General features: G+C 37.2%; 1 protein-coding gene across 3 annotated transcripts; it reads left to right on the plus strand.

Moving 5' to 3' along the window:
• Positions 1-823: 823 nt before the first annotated feature.
• LOC129304639 (probable serine/threonine protein phosphatase 2A regulatory subunit B''delta) lies at positions 824-11,973 on the plus strand. Of its 3 annotated transcripts, XM_054944363.1 has the most exons (14): positions 824-942; positions 1,167-1,382; positions 1,963-2,202; positions 2,364-2,469; positions 2,638-2,737; positions 4,544-4,649; positions 5,030-5,120; positions 6,031-6,172; positions 6,319-6,466; positions 6,554-6,663; positions 10,506-10,662; positions 10,889-11,014; positions 11,091-11,241; positions 11,519-11,973. In XM_054944363.1, exons 2-13 carry the CDS (start codon positions 1,233-1,235, stop codon positions 11,229-11,231), a joined length of 1,617 nt encoding a protein of 538 aa, XP_054800338.1. In that variant the 5' UTR covers positions 824-942; positions 1,167-1,232; the 3' UTR covers positions 11,232-11,241; positions 11,519-11,973. The 3 variants fall into 3 exon arrangements, with proteins under 3 accessions (XP_054800338.1, XP_054800339.1, XP_054800337.1); XM_054944362.1 differs by having other exon boundaries at positions 839-1,382; XM_054944364.1 differs by lacking the exon at positions 10,889-11,014 and having other exon boundaries at positions 837-1,382.

Here is an 11,973-nt window from a genome sequence, read left to right on the forward strand (position 1 = left end):
AGATAACCAAATAATTTATACTGTTTGTTAGCTTGTAAAATTGTTCACGAGTTATTTATGAATACATGTGCGTATGATTATGTATGTATGCTTGATTTTAAAAATTATAGAGTGAGAAATGAGTTTTTGAGAAAATGTGAATTATGTTCTTATTTGAGTTATAACCATAAGTTAAATGTGACTGATATGTATGATTAGAGTATCATTGTACATAATAATTAGAGAATGAGAGTTCATCCTAAGTGAAGTAGAGTTTGTAAATATCCAATTTAAAAATTATATTCATATATTGTTTTCAAACCAACAATAACTATACATAACAGTTGACCGTATTGCATTGGCATTAATGATTCAGAACAAGTATTGCCTATGTATAATTTGATTTTGATAATACTAAGGAAATATGATTCAGATGAAATTTGTTCCACTAATTCAGTTTAACGACGTAAACTTTTCAGGGACTGGTTTAAAAAATTTTAAACTACAAGGTCTAGCTTCAATAATCATCAATATCAGCAATATTAAGAATATAAGAACAAGTGTACATAGAAAAGTATTGTTTAGGGGAGGATAACCCTCCACTGTTTAAATTTATTGAGAAATTAATCTACTTTCTATGATAACAATATGGGTTAAAAAAATACAAGAACCAAATATTTTTGCTTATTTTAAATGCTGACGGGGCTGGAAACGTTGCTGTTTGCCAAAGATCTTGCACCCATTCCATTCTCCTTGGCAGCACGCAGGAGCACGTGTTAGCTCTTTGGTTCCGCCACAAATTATACTTTCTTTTCTTTTTTATTTCCCCCATGGATCTATTTATTATTTTTAAAAATACCTTTTTCATGTATCTGCAAAACGATTTCTCCTTTCTCCCTCCAAATTTGCGTTGATCTCTGGACAATTTTCCTCCCCTCTTTGTCATCTCACCCCCATTCAATTGTAATTCTTCTCTCCCGGATCACTCGCACCGTTTCCTCTCTTCAGCATAACCTGCTAATAAATTTCATCCCTGAAAGATCTAGGGTTCCTGATTAATCTGCACCTCCCTATCTGACTATCTCAAGCGCACTCTTCCCTTTTCATTTTAGAATCTAATTGAAATCTGGCTTCTCGATTCAAAGGCATTGAAAGTTAACTTGCTCAACTCTTGCAAATTAATCCAGGATTCGATTCGATCTATATGCTGCTCATTGGTTTTGCACGTGAATGAGAGATAGCGATTGGTTTGGATGATCATGGAAGTCATTAGTGACGTGGCGGCGTTGGACGTCGAATTACTGCAGCTCCCGGAGTTTTCTGCTTTGGCCCTCAAGTCGAACCAAAACTTTGTTGAGAAGCTCTTCGAGCAGTGGCTATCGCTTCCCGAGAGTAATCGAGTGGTAGGTTTCATTCGATAATTTCCGAATTGGCATCTGGTTAGGTTGTGTACTTCAAAAGCCTCATTAGTTTGCCTTTTGTCCGTGTTGGAATTTGCCATGTACTCTTATATGGCCACGAATCCTGTAGGCTGTATCCATGAGCGAGGAACGAGCTATCGTGGAACCAACTACGATATCAAAAGGGGAATAGCAGGACTTCTGGTCGTCACATCTCGATAGTCTAGAAAAAAAAAAATTAGTGGGATCCGGTCAATTAGAGACAAGATACATCATTCTAACATGAAGTTTGAATACCAAATTGCCAAAGGAGAGCAGTTCGACCAATTAAGTTCAATATGTTTCTATTGCATTCCATTTTTGGTGCCTATCTGCTCCTGTTCACATCTAAAAGTGGGAGTTAATTCCATTTTTAATTTCGTTCCCCAAAAATAGGAATGTGCATAGTAATGAAAGTGCGGAATGCCGTTAACAAGGGGATACATTTTTGGCCTTTTGTTTCATGTGCTGAAGTTCTTTTTCCCCTCTGAATAATTTACAAAACATGATTTCCATCTCGTGTCTCACTTCTTGATATCTGTAGGTATCATCTCTGCTTAATGAAGCCAAGTCTGGCGTTCCCTTGAATGTCCCGGGTGCGTGCTCCAGTCCCAATGCAGCAAGCAATTCTCTGCCTTCCATGTTTCCTGCAGGGACTGCACCTCCTCTTTCACCAAGAAGTACGTCTGGTTCCCCTCGTATAGTGAAACAAAGGGTTGGCCTTTCTAATTTAAGTTCTCCTTTGAAAGTTGTCAGTGAGCCAGTCAAAGAATTGATACCTCAGGTTAGTCAAGTCTGACGTGTTTTCTTGTTGTCTTTCCTGGTTGACACTCCTCTTTGGTGCCTAATCTTACAATTGAAAATGTATTGGGACATGCCCCCCCTAATTTTAATTTTAGGTTTCGTGCTATTCTTTTTGTGATAAATGCTCCTACATTCTTGCAGTTTTACTTTCAACAAGGGCGTCCACCTCCAAGTGAACTGAAAGAACAATGCTTGTTTAGGGTTGATCAGTTATTCTATGGTCAGTTAGATGGACTGCAGATGCATGGTGAGATATCACAAATATATCTATGTTGCCTAATGGACCAGTTTGATGCAGCTGGGAAAACAAGTGATTTTTAATTAAGATTCAAATTTAAGCTCTGTAAATAATCACTCCCTGATCCCAACAACCACCTCTGAGAATTATGTCCTACTTGTTTCTTTGGTATGCCAGAATTCAAATCAGTTACCAAGGAAGTCTGCAAGCTGCCATCTTTCTTTTCAACATCTATTTTCAGAAAGATTGACTCCAAAGGAACCGGCTTTGTGACAAGGTGTGCACTTCAATTTTCCTTGACACAACTTTTGTTCCACCATCCCCTTTTAATTTGTTTTTGGCGGTCCTTGCATTTAGCTTTCTGGATAAGATTGTCTCCTAGGTGCTGGGGCAAATTAAAATTTTCTCTGTTCAAAATTGTTTGGCTGAATGCATCTGCTCCCCCCAGTATTCCTTCTTTTAAAATGAAATTTCACTCTTGATAACCAGATTTGTTTTTTGAAGGAGTTGCCAACCATCAATGCTTGTCCTGCTAGATTGCTTAGCCCCTATAAAATTTGTGTCAGATAGGATAAACTAATACACTCTATGTTTATATGCCCTTAAATGTAAAGGATTATTAGGCCAGTTTATTTTATATGGTTGTAAGCATGTAACTTTATCCCCGCCAAAGGAGAGGAATATGCAATGATAAGAAATCTTGGGTAACTTTCTTAAAGAAAATAACTATATTTGTCTTGATTTGCTGATATATTGTCATATCATTATCATTACAAGCATTGTCGCTTCCACATCCCTTGTCTTCATTTACTAAAAGAACTATAGTGTTGCTAAAATTCTGTGGCCATCGCTATTCTTGTCTCCATCTCACCAGTATGTGTAATCATTATTGGTGTTGCCATCTCTTACTTTCATCATCGCTAACATTAAACATTACTGTCACCCTCACTACCTCAACAATTGATGTCGTCATTGTTCCTGCCACTGTGACCTCATCTTATTACTGCAAGCATTTTGCCCATCACAGCATCCCATTACTCCCGTCCTTACTACCATTACCACCATCATTGGTTGTTCACTTTTGTCATCTTGCACGACAGCTACCATTGCCTTGTAACTGACCTCCTCCAAATTGACTTCCTTTGCCTAGCAGTTGCTACCATCACTGTTATCATATGGCTGCCACACTGCCTTAATGTTCCTACGCTCACCATCACTACTATCACTATTTTCATGTTAAAATGAGTATAATATTATTTACATCTGTAAGGTAATATTTTCTGTTTCCTTTTGAATACATATGGCAAGTGTAAGGTAATATTTTCATACTATCAACAAACACGTTATACATATATATGCTGGTGCAGCTAACGTGTGATTTTATTAAAGGCTTAAACAGTGGATGTTTATACATTACTACCCAATGCTACTGATACTATCTGTCTTTTATCCTTTAGGGTGTGCTAAATAGGGCCTTAGGATTTAAAGGCTACCAATTAAGGCTGGGAGGAGGAGGAAACTAGGCTTGCAAAGAAGGGGTTTGCATATTATTTGGCTGGGTGGGTGTCTGTAGTGCTTATAACCAAACAAGAAGTTATCCTAGCAAATTGCCTTTTTAATGTGGCAGTATGCTCCTACGCATGCTGTTGTAATCAATAGCTTGATTGCTTCTATGTCTAAAACTTGGCGGCGCCTAGGGCTGGAATTTATATCACATAAGCGGGATGATTGAGAACTTACAGTTGCACTTTATCTCATTTTATCTTCTTTAAAGTGAGAGCTATTGCCAGTCTCATTGTGAAATCAATCATTGACTAAATCAGAGTTGTGGCCATCACTACTTAATGATGTTTCTTGTGATTACTTTTCCCCTTTCTAGACACTGCTTACATCTTTTAACACCAGATATTATGCTGATTCATCTAATGTGTGGAAGACATTACGGGTTGTCATTAAAGTAAACTTGGTTTTATGCAGTTTTCTCCTTTCCAAAGTGTAGGGTTAATAGTTGAATCGTGTTGCATCCTGTAATAAATTATTTGTTAACATTCATGCATAAATCTGTGGTTTGATTTTACTATAGGAACGCATTCATTGATTATTGGATTAATGGCAACGTGTTGACGATGGACATGGCAACTCAAATATACACAATTTTAAAGCAACCAGATCTCAAGTACCTTACGCAGGTTTTTTTGTTCTTTTTTTTTTCTCCTACTTTTCTGTTTGTTTAACTTTCTTCTCTTCTGTGTGCATAATGGCTGTTTGTTTGAAATGTATTGGAATAGAGAATATAATGATAAAAGTGATTTTATAGATGAAAAATATCTCTTTTGCCCCTTAATAAACAAGGAGTAATGAAAAGAAACAAATATTGTTGAGTAATTATAACTGGGGGATATATATACCTTGATTTTGCAAGGAAAATGGAATCCCTTTCCCTTGCACCAATCAAGCAAGGTGTGGGAGAGTTCTTGTAGGCAAGTATCCGTTTTTTTGTTTTTTTTTTTGGGCTTATGAACTATGTTTGTATTCATCTAATTGATAATGACATTTTACTTAATCTCAGGATGATTTTAAACCTGTACTAAGAGAGCTATTGGCAACCCATCCAGGGCTGGAATTCCTCCAGAGTACACCTGAGTTTCAAGAGAGATATGGTCTGTCTTCAGGCTTGGCTTTAAAGTTGTATATACATGTTCATTTAACTATAGATACTGGCAAACCGATATTATGTTCCTTAAAAGTTTAATGAATCCTCAGAAATCTGCATGCTGATTTCTGATCATAGATCTGTCAAGCTCCAATAATGCCGATTGGAATCAGTCTCACCATAAAATAATCACTTTGGCTTCTTATCTTCCATTATTTGTGTGGTAACACAATTCTATGTGGCTGCAACTGGTAGGCAATTGGCAATGCATGCCTTGCAACAATGATGCATCAGCCCAAATTTTTCATTTTCTTTCAATTGTTCTTGGGGTCAAATTGTTAATGAATTACTAGTGAACAAATAATTATGTAACAAGTATCCCATTTATGGCTTTCATTTTGCTTATTCTTTTTTTTTTAATTATTCTTTTACTGCTAATATATTTCTTCTAGTCCCTATTATAAGGCACCTTAAGCTACCTTACCAGAACCAAGAAGAGGTGGGTAGGTCATTAACTTTGTCTAAAATTAAAGTAAACTTCCAATTTTATTTCTATTTAAATGAAAAATTTTCAAATTTGCATTATATTCTCTCTCATAGTTAATGAATTTAAATTGGGATAATATTAGAAAAATGTAATTAATATCCCTGTCAGTGCCTTATATTAAGGATCAAAGAATTTTTTTATAAGGCCCCTTATAATAAGGATCAGAGGGAGTACGTTCCAGTATGTGATTTGAAAAAAAGTAGTGCTTTATCTGTGTTGAGTAGCAGGTTGGAGAACTAGTTGGAAAGTTTTCTTCAAAGTTGTTTTTTGGTGTCTAGGCATATACTGGTTTGTGTTGTCATGATTATTGGGGCAATGATATTTTCCTCCTGGGTGCAATATTTTTTAACATGTCCTTCCAATGGCCCAGCTGAAACTGTAATATACAGAATATATTACTACGTAAATAGATCTGGGAATGGTCGTCTTACCCTGAGGGAGCTGAAGCGTGGAAACATAATTGATGCAATGCAACATGCTGACGAAGAAGAAGACATTAACAAGGTTTTGAGGTAGACGAGTTGTGTGAATACAACATTAAATTAACTTTATCCAAAAAAATCTATTTTTTATTTTTTAAAAAAACCAGTTCTATTTCTTCCCGATCAAATATAGTATATTGCCTTAATTTTTGCCCTTTTTTAATACCCCTATGCAGGTACTTCTCTTATGAGCATTTCTATGTTATATACTGCAAGTTTTGGGAGCTGGATACAGATCACGATTTCTTGATAGACAAAGAGAATCTTATTAGATATGGCAACCATGCGCTTACCTATCGAATTGTTGATAGAATATTTTCTCAGGTTTTTGTGGATTAGATATTGTGTTTATCTTGAGAATATATTTCTACTGCTGTCATATGACTTTGACTTGCTTCAATATAATCACAGGTTCCCAGAAAGTTTATGAGCAAGGTTGAGGGAAAGATGGGATATGAAGATTTTGTTTACTTTATACTGTCAGAAGAGGATAAATCATCTGAGCCTAGTCTTGAGTATTGGTATTCCCCCCTTATTATGTCTTGGGTCATTTATTATTTTCTTTTATCTATAAAATGTCAATAGATATGGTAGTTGCAGACTCAGTGTGTACCTGAGTGGGTGTGTTTCAAACAAGAGGTTGATTGATAAAATTGTCTATTACTAGAACTTGATCCCAAAGTTGTAAGAATTAGACCAAATCGACTAGTCTGCTCAGTCATGTTGAACTTACTAGATGGGGTTCCTTCTATTGCACAAGCTTGAAGAACTAGCTGTACTTTCTCTGGTTTTAAATATAAGTCACCATTGCTTTACTGATATTAAAAAAATATTAAAGTAGTTTAACTAATTAAATTAGTTCCAAAATAATTATATTCCAAATTTTTCCCTATTGAAATGGTTGACCTCTCTCCATAGTAAATTGAATTATTCTTGATGTCTTGTCTAATTTTTCTCTCGTAGCTTTTGATTCCCAAATTTTAATAAGGGGTACTTAAGGAAAATGTCATTTAATGATCTCAACAACCTAGAAAAGTTACATTTTGGATCAAGAAAACTTTCCAACAAGTGTGATAGGTAGGAATAATTTGGAATGATAGAGAATTGAGAGAGCGCGGAAAAGGATGAGAGAAGAACAGGAAGGTAGAGAGAGTAGAGAAGAATGAGAGATTAAAGAGAAGAAGTTGACAGAAACTGAGAAGTAGCGGTGTGACTGAATAATTCGTCCTCTTTCATAAAACATCAAAATACAACTATCAGCCTATATATAGACGTCCCTTCCTAACGCCCTTCCCAACGGCTATATTAACTAACTAACTAACCAATTATGTCCTAATTATAAATTTATAACAATACCCCCCTCTCAATTGAGGAAATTGCTGCTGGAACTGATGCAAAGTTGCCCAAGATGCTTCTTCCTCTGGTAATTGCTTCGACTTGACCAAAATTTCAGTAATTATCCTCCTCTTTTTCCGGCCAACTCTTTTCTGCAAAATGCATTTAGGTTCTAAAACTGGAGGTACTTTAGGCTAGTCAAGAGGTGGATGCCTCTACTTGACTTTAGGATAAGGACATAGCTTCAATAGGGATACATGAAAGGTTGCATGTAGTCTGGAATCAGGTGGTAGTTCTAACTTGTACGCCACTGCTCCAATTCTTTGAATCACTTTGTAAGGAGCTAGTTTTTGATTACTCCTAGAAACTGCAGAAAGTTGTCTATAGGTTTGTAACTTTAAGAAAACCCATTGTCCCACTGCAAATTCCCTATCAGATCTGTGTGAATCTACCGTTTGCTTCATCATATTCGCAGCGCGATGGAGATGATGTTTGAGAACAGCTATCATCTCTTCTCTTGCTGTAAATGACCTGTCCACAGCATCTAGCACACTATTATGAGGTAAATAAGGAGAATGGAGAGGAGGTTTCTGACCATATAGAAGTTCATAGGGAGTAGCCTTAGTTGCTGTGTGAAAAGTGGTATTATATCACCACTCTGCATGAGACAATCACTTACTCCACTGCTTGGGCTGTTCCCAACACATGCACCGAAGGTAGGTTTCCAAACAACGATTAAGCAACGCTAGGGAGCCACTGCCCATTAGTGTTTTTTTATAGGGAGCCCATGCATTTGACTGGAAAGGTTTTATGGCTGGTGCTGAGGGTTGGGTGGCTGAAATTAAGGGTGCCACGTATCCTCCCCCTTTATTTTGGCTTTTCTTCTCTGGCTGTCTCTGAAATATGATTTCTTGCATTCTCGCGAGCTTCTGAGCCTCTCTCAGGGTCCGAGGTTTGAAAAGGCATACCGGACCCTCATATTCCTCTTAAAGACCTGAGAGATACATGTCCACCAAATACTCTTCCGGTAGTCGTAGCTTACACGCGATCATATCAAACTCATCGTGATACTCGGCCAAAGCTCCTCATTGCTTCAGACGAGCTAAATTGCTTATCGGGGTCTCATGAATAAGTTCGAAATGGTCTTTAATTTCTTCTATATGTTCTTCCCAGGTTGGCCGAACTCCTTCCCATGATTTCTCATAAGCTTAATGCCATTGGAAGGCTCTTGGGTCAAGATGCATGCTTGCTATCTTAATCTTGGTTTCTTCTGGCGTCTCATCAAGCTCGAAATATCGCTCGCATTTCATAATCCAGCCAAGAATGTCTTCCCTAGTAAACTTTGGGAATTCCATCTTCGTAAACTGAGTGGCCCTCCTATATTCTCTTCATTTATACCGATTTCTGCGTTTATGATCCTTGTGCTCGTGACAACGTTCAGCAATCTGTCTGTTTTGGTGGTTGCCTTCTCTTCAGCCTCTCAATCCCTTACTAATGATTGAAGTTGTTAAGAGAGCCCATCAACCAATTCTGTCAAAGCATCAATCTTTCCGTTGTTTTCTTTGATCTTGACAATGAAATCTTCCATTTTTTGTTGGCTTTATTGGTTTCAGCTGCGTGTCTTGACCATGAACCGTGATTGGGGATAAAGAAGAGGAGCCGAAGAGCGTCTGCTCTGATACCACTGATAGGTAGGAATAATTTGGAATGATAGAAAATTGAGAGAGCGCGAAAAAGGATGAGAGAAGAACAAGAAGGTAGAGAGAGTAGAGAAGAATGAGAGATTAAAGAGAAGTTGAGAGAAATTGAGAAGTAGCGGTGTCACTGAATAATACGTCCTCTTTTATAAAACATCAAAATACAACTATCAGCCCATATATAGACATCCCTTCCTAACGCCCTTCCCAACGGCTATATTAACTAACTAACCAATTATGTGCTAATTACAATAACAAAGTGACTCATGTTGGAGACTAAAGGGAGTATATTATTTTAATATATAAATAATTTTTTATTAAACATCCATTTAAGTGATGAAGATATGGATGTTGCGGGCTTTCCAATTATGGACTTGCTTGATGATTTTGGAGTTGAGCTTAGTGATGGTTGTGATTCTCCTGATATAGAGATGCTAATGAAGTGAAATCAAATGGATTTAATCTCCATGAATATGATGATTGATTAGTGATTGCCAGTGGTTTAAGTTCAACTTAGGGTTACGGATGAAGATTGATTTATTTAAATTTGATTATCAAGTTATGAAATTTATTAGTATGGACTTCTCTTTTTAGATTTTTATGCAACATTTTAATTTGATACATAAAATAAGAATTATATTAATTTAATCACTACTAGTTTGACCAGGGCTATCTATTATCAAACTAATAATCCTTGAAGTAATGCATCTATTGGTTCAATAGTCTGAGTTTAAGAACATTGCTTGATCTGGATCCTGGTAATTTTTAAAGCTTAATGCAAAATAGAACAAATCATGAGTGGAAAAAATTTGCTATTGATGACAGTCTCTTTGATGGACAAATGTCCTAGAGAACACGAATCTGTTACTGTAATCGTTTGCATTGTGTAATATGGTTCCATATTGTGCAACAGTTGGCAGTTGGGTGAACTATCAGACCAGCGTGTAAAACTGGGGAGTTACTCGCCGGGCTCAGAGCTGCTTAGCAAAATTAACAATGTGACAAATTAAATTGACTTTGAAAGTTTGGGATGTAAATTGCTTAAAACTTGCTTGGCTTAGGAAAAATGAAGGATAAATGAAATAGAATACTTCTTTTTGTTCATTTTCCACCATCTCTGCTGAGTACCAAGGAATGAAAACTAGATTCTTTTACATTTTCACTCCCCTCTCTTGTCTACCTCCCTTATGAACATGACCGTTCGTCAAATTTGGGTCATTGATCCTGTTTCTTTACTAAAACGGGAAAAAGAAAACTTAGGCGGACTTAACTATTGACCTGTACCTGTTTTTGACTTGCTGTTTGAGCTGACTTTGAATTGTCATAACTAGGTTCAAGTGCATTGATTTGGATGCAAATGGAGTTCTGACACGGAATGAGCTGCAATTTTTCTATGAGGAGCAATTGCACCGGATGGAGTGTATGGCTCAAGAGCCTGTGCTTTTTGAGGATATCTTGTGCCAGATAATTGACATGATTGGACCTGAGGTTTGCCCTTACCTCTTCTACTGGTTGATTTTCCCTTCTTTTGTTGGGTGAAATTCCCAAGTTTCGCTCTTGAGGAAGATGGCATATCATTACTAGTTTCATGTAGTCATGCGCCATGTTTTATCCCTTCCTCTTTAGTCTTTATCTTTGATCGTTGTAACTTTTTACATGTCCTGCATACCGCATCTAACATTTTTTACACCAAAATAAACTGTTAATTTTGCAGAATGAGAGCTATATAACTCTGCGTGACCTGAAAGGCAGTAAACTCTCCGCAAGTGTTTTTAATATCCTGTTCAATCTAAACAAGTTCATGACCTTCGAAACTCATGACCCATTTTTGATTCGTCAGGTGCATGAAATATCATGTGTTGGTAAGTTTGGCCATGGTTGGTATTTTCCTTAACGTATCTATCTTGTGTGAATAGGAACGTGAAAATCCAACATGGACAGAGTGGGATCGGTTTGCTCATAGAGAATATATCAGGCTTTCAATGGAAGAAGACGTAGAAGATGCCTCTAATGGGAGTGCAGAAGTCTGGGACGAATCACTGGAGGCTCCCTTTTAAGATTTATTATGTAAGTGCTTTTATTGATGTAATGACGGTAGCATGGCGCTGTGGCTATCAGCTGACAATGCACTGTGTCTTAATGTGGTTAACTGGTTTTGCCTTATATGGCGTGCAAACTCGAGTGCAGTTTGTATGACTTTGCACTTCCTAGATGACTTCTGGAATGTTGAAGTCGTGAATTTTGTGCTCTGAAGAAACTTGGGAGTTGTGGATTTTGTGCTTTGTGCTTTCGGGCAAAATGTTATGGCGTCATTTTTTTTATTTTTTTTTTAAATCTATTACAGGGATGTAGAAAGATGAACGCCCTCGATCTGATGGACTTGCCATTGTTCAAACGCTCTAGATTGGGGATCAGCTTTTAAGTGGATGGTGCCAACTCAACCCTGAGATAGAGAAATTCCGAGCTTCACCTCAAATGTGTCTTTGATGGGCATTGGGCAAGCAGCGACGATATTCAGAGCTTTCGCTGGCTGTGACAGATGCTGTGGCCATCATCAGGGAAGTTTTGTTGCGTTGTTGCAATGACCATGCACAGTGAGGGCCGTCGTGGAGAGGTGCTAGGGTTGAATTAATTGATCTCAATGAATACGTTTGTTATTTTGGGGCTCCTAAATTAATGAACACAGATAAGTTAATTTTAAAAGATCGGTTAGTGTTTTGCTTCATAGTATTGAGACACTTATCTCTCTTGATTCGTCGAGAGTTAATTTGTTTTTCCATTTGGGCTTCTGGTTGTTTA

Source organism: Prosopis cineraria, unplaced genomic scaffold, assembly GCF_029017545.1.
Source record: "Prosopis cineraria cultivar Desert tree isolate PC_DT_omini unplaced genomic scaffold, ASM2901754v1 PC3, whole genome shotgun sequence".
NCBI classification, from domain to species: domain Eukaryota; kingdom Viridiplantae; phylum Streptophyta; class Magnoliopsida; order Fabales; family Fabaceae; genus Prosopis; species Prosopis cineraria.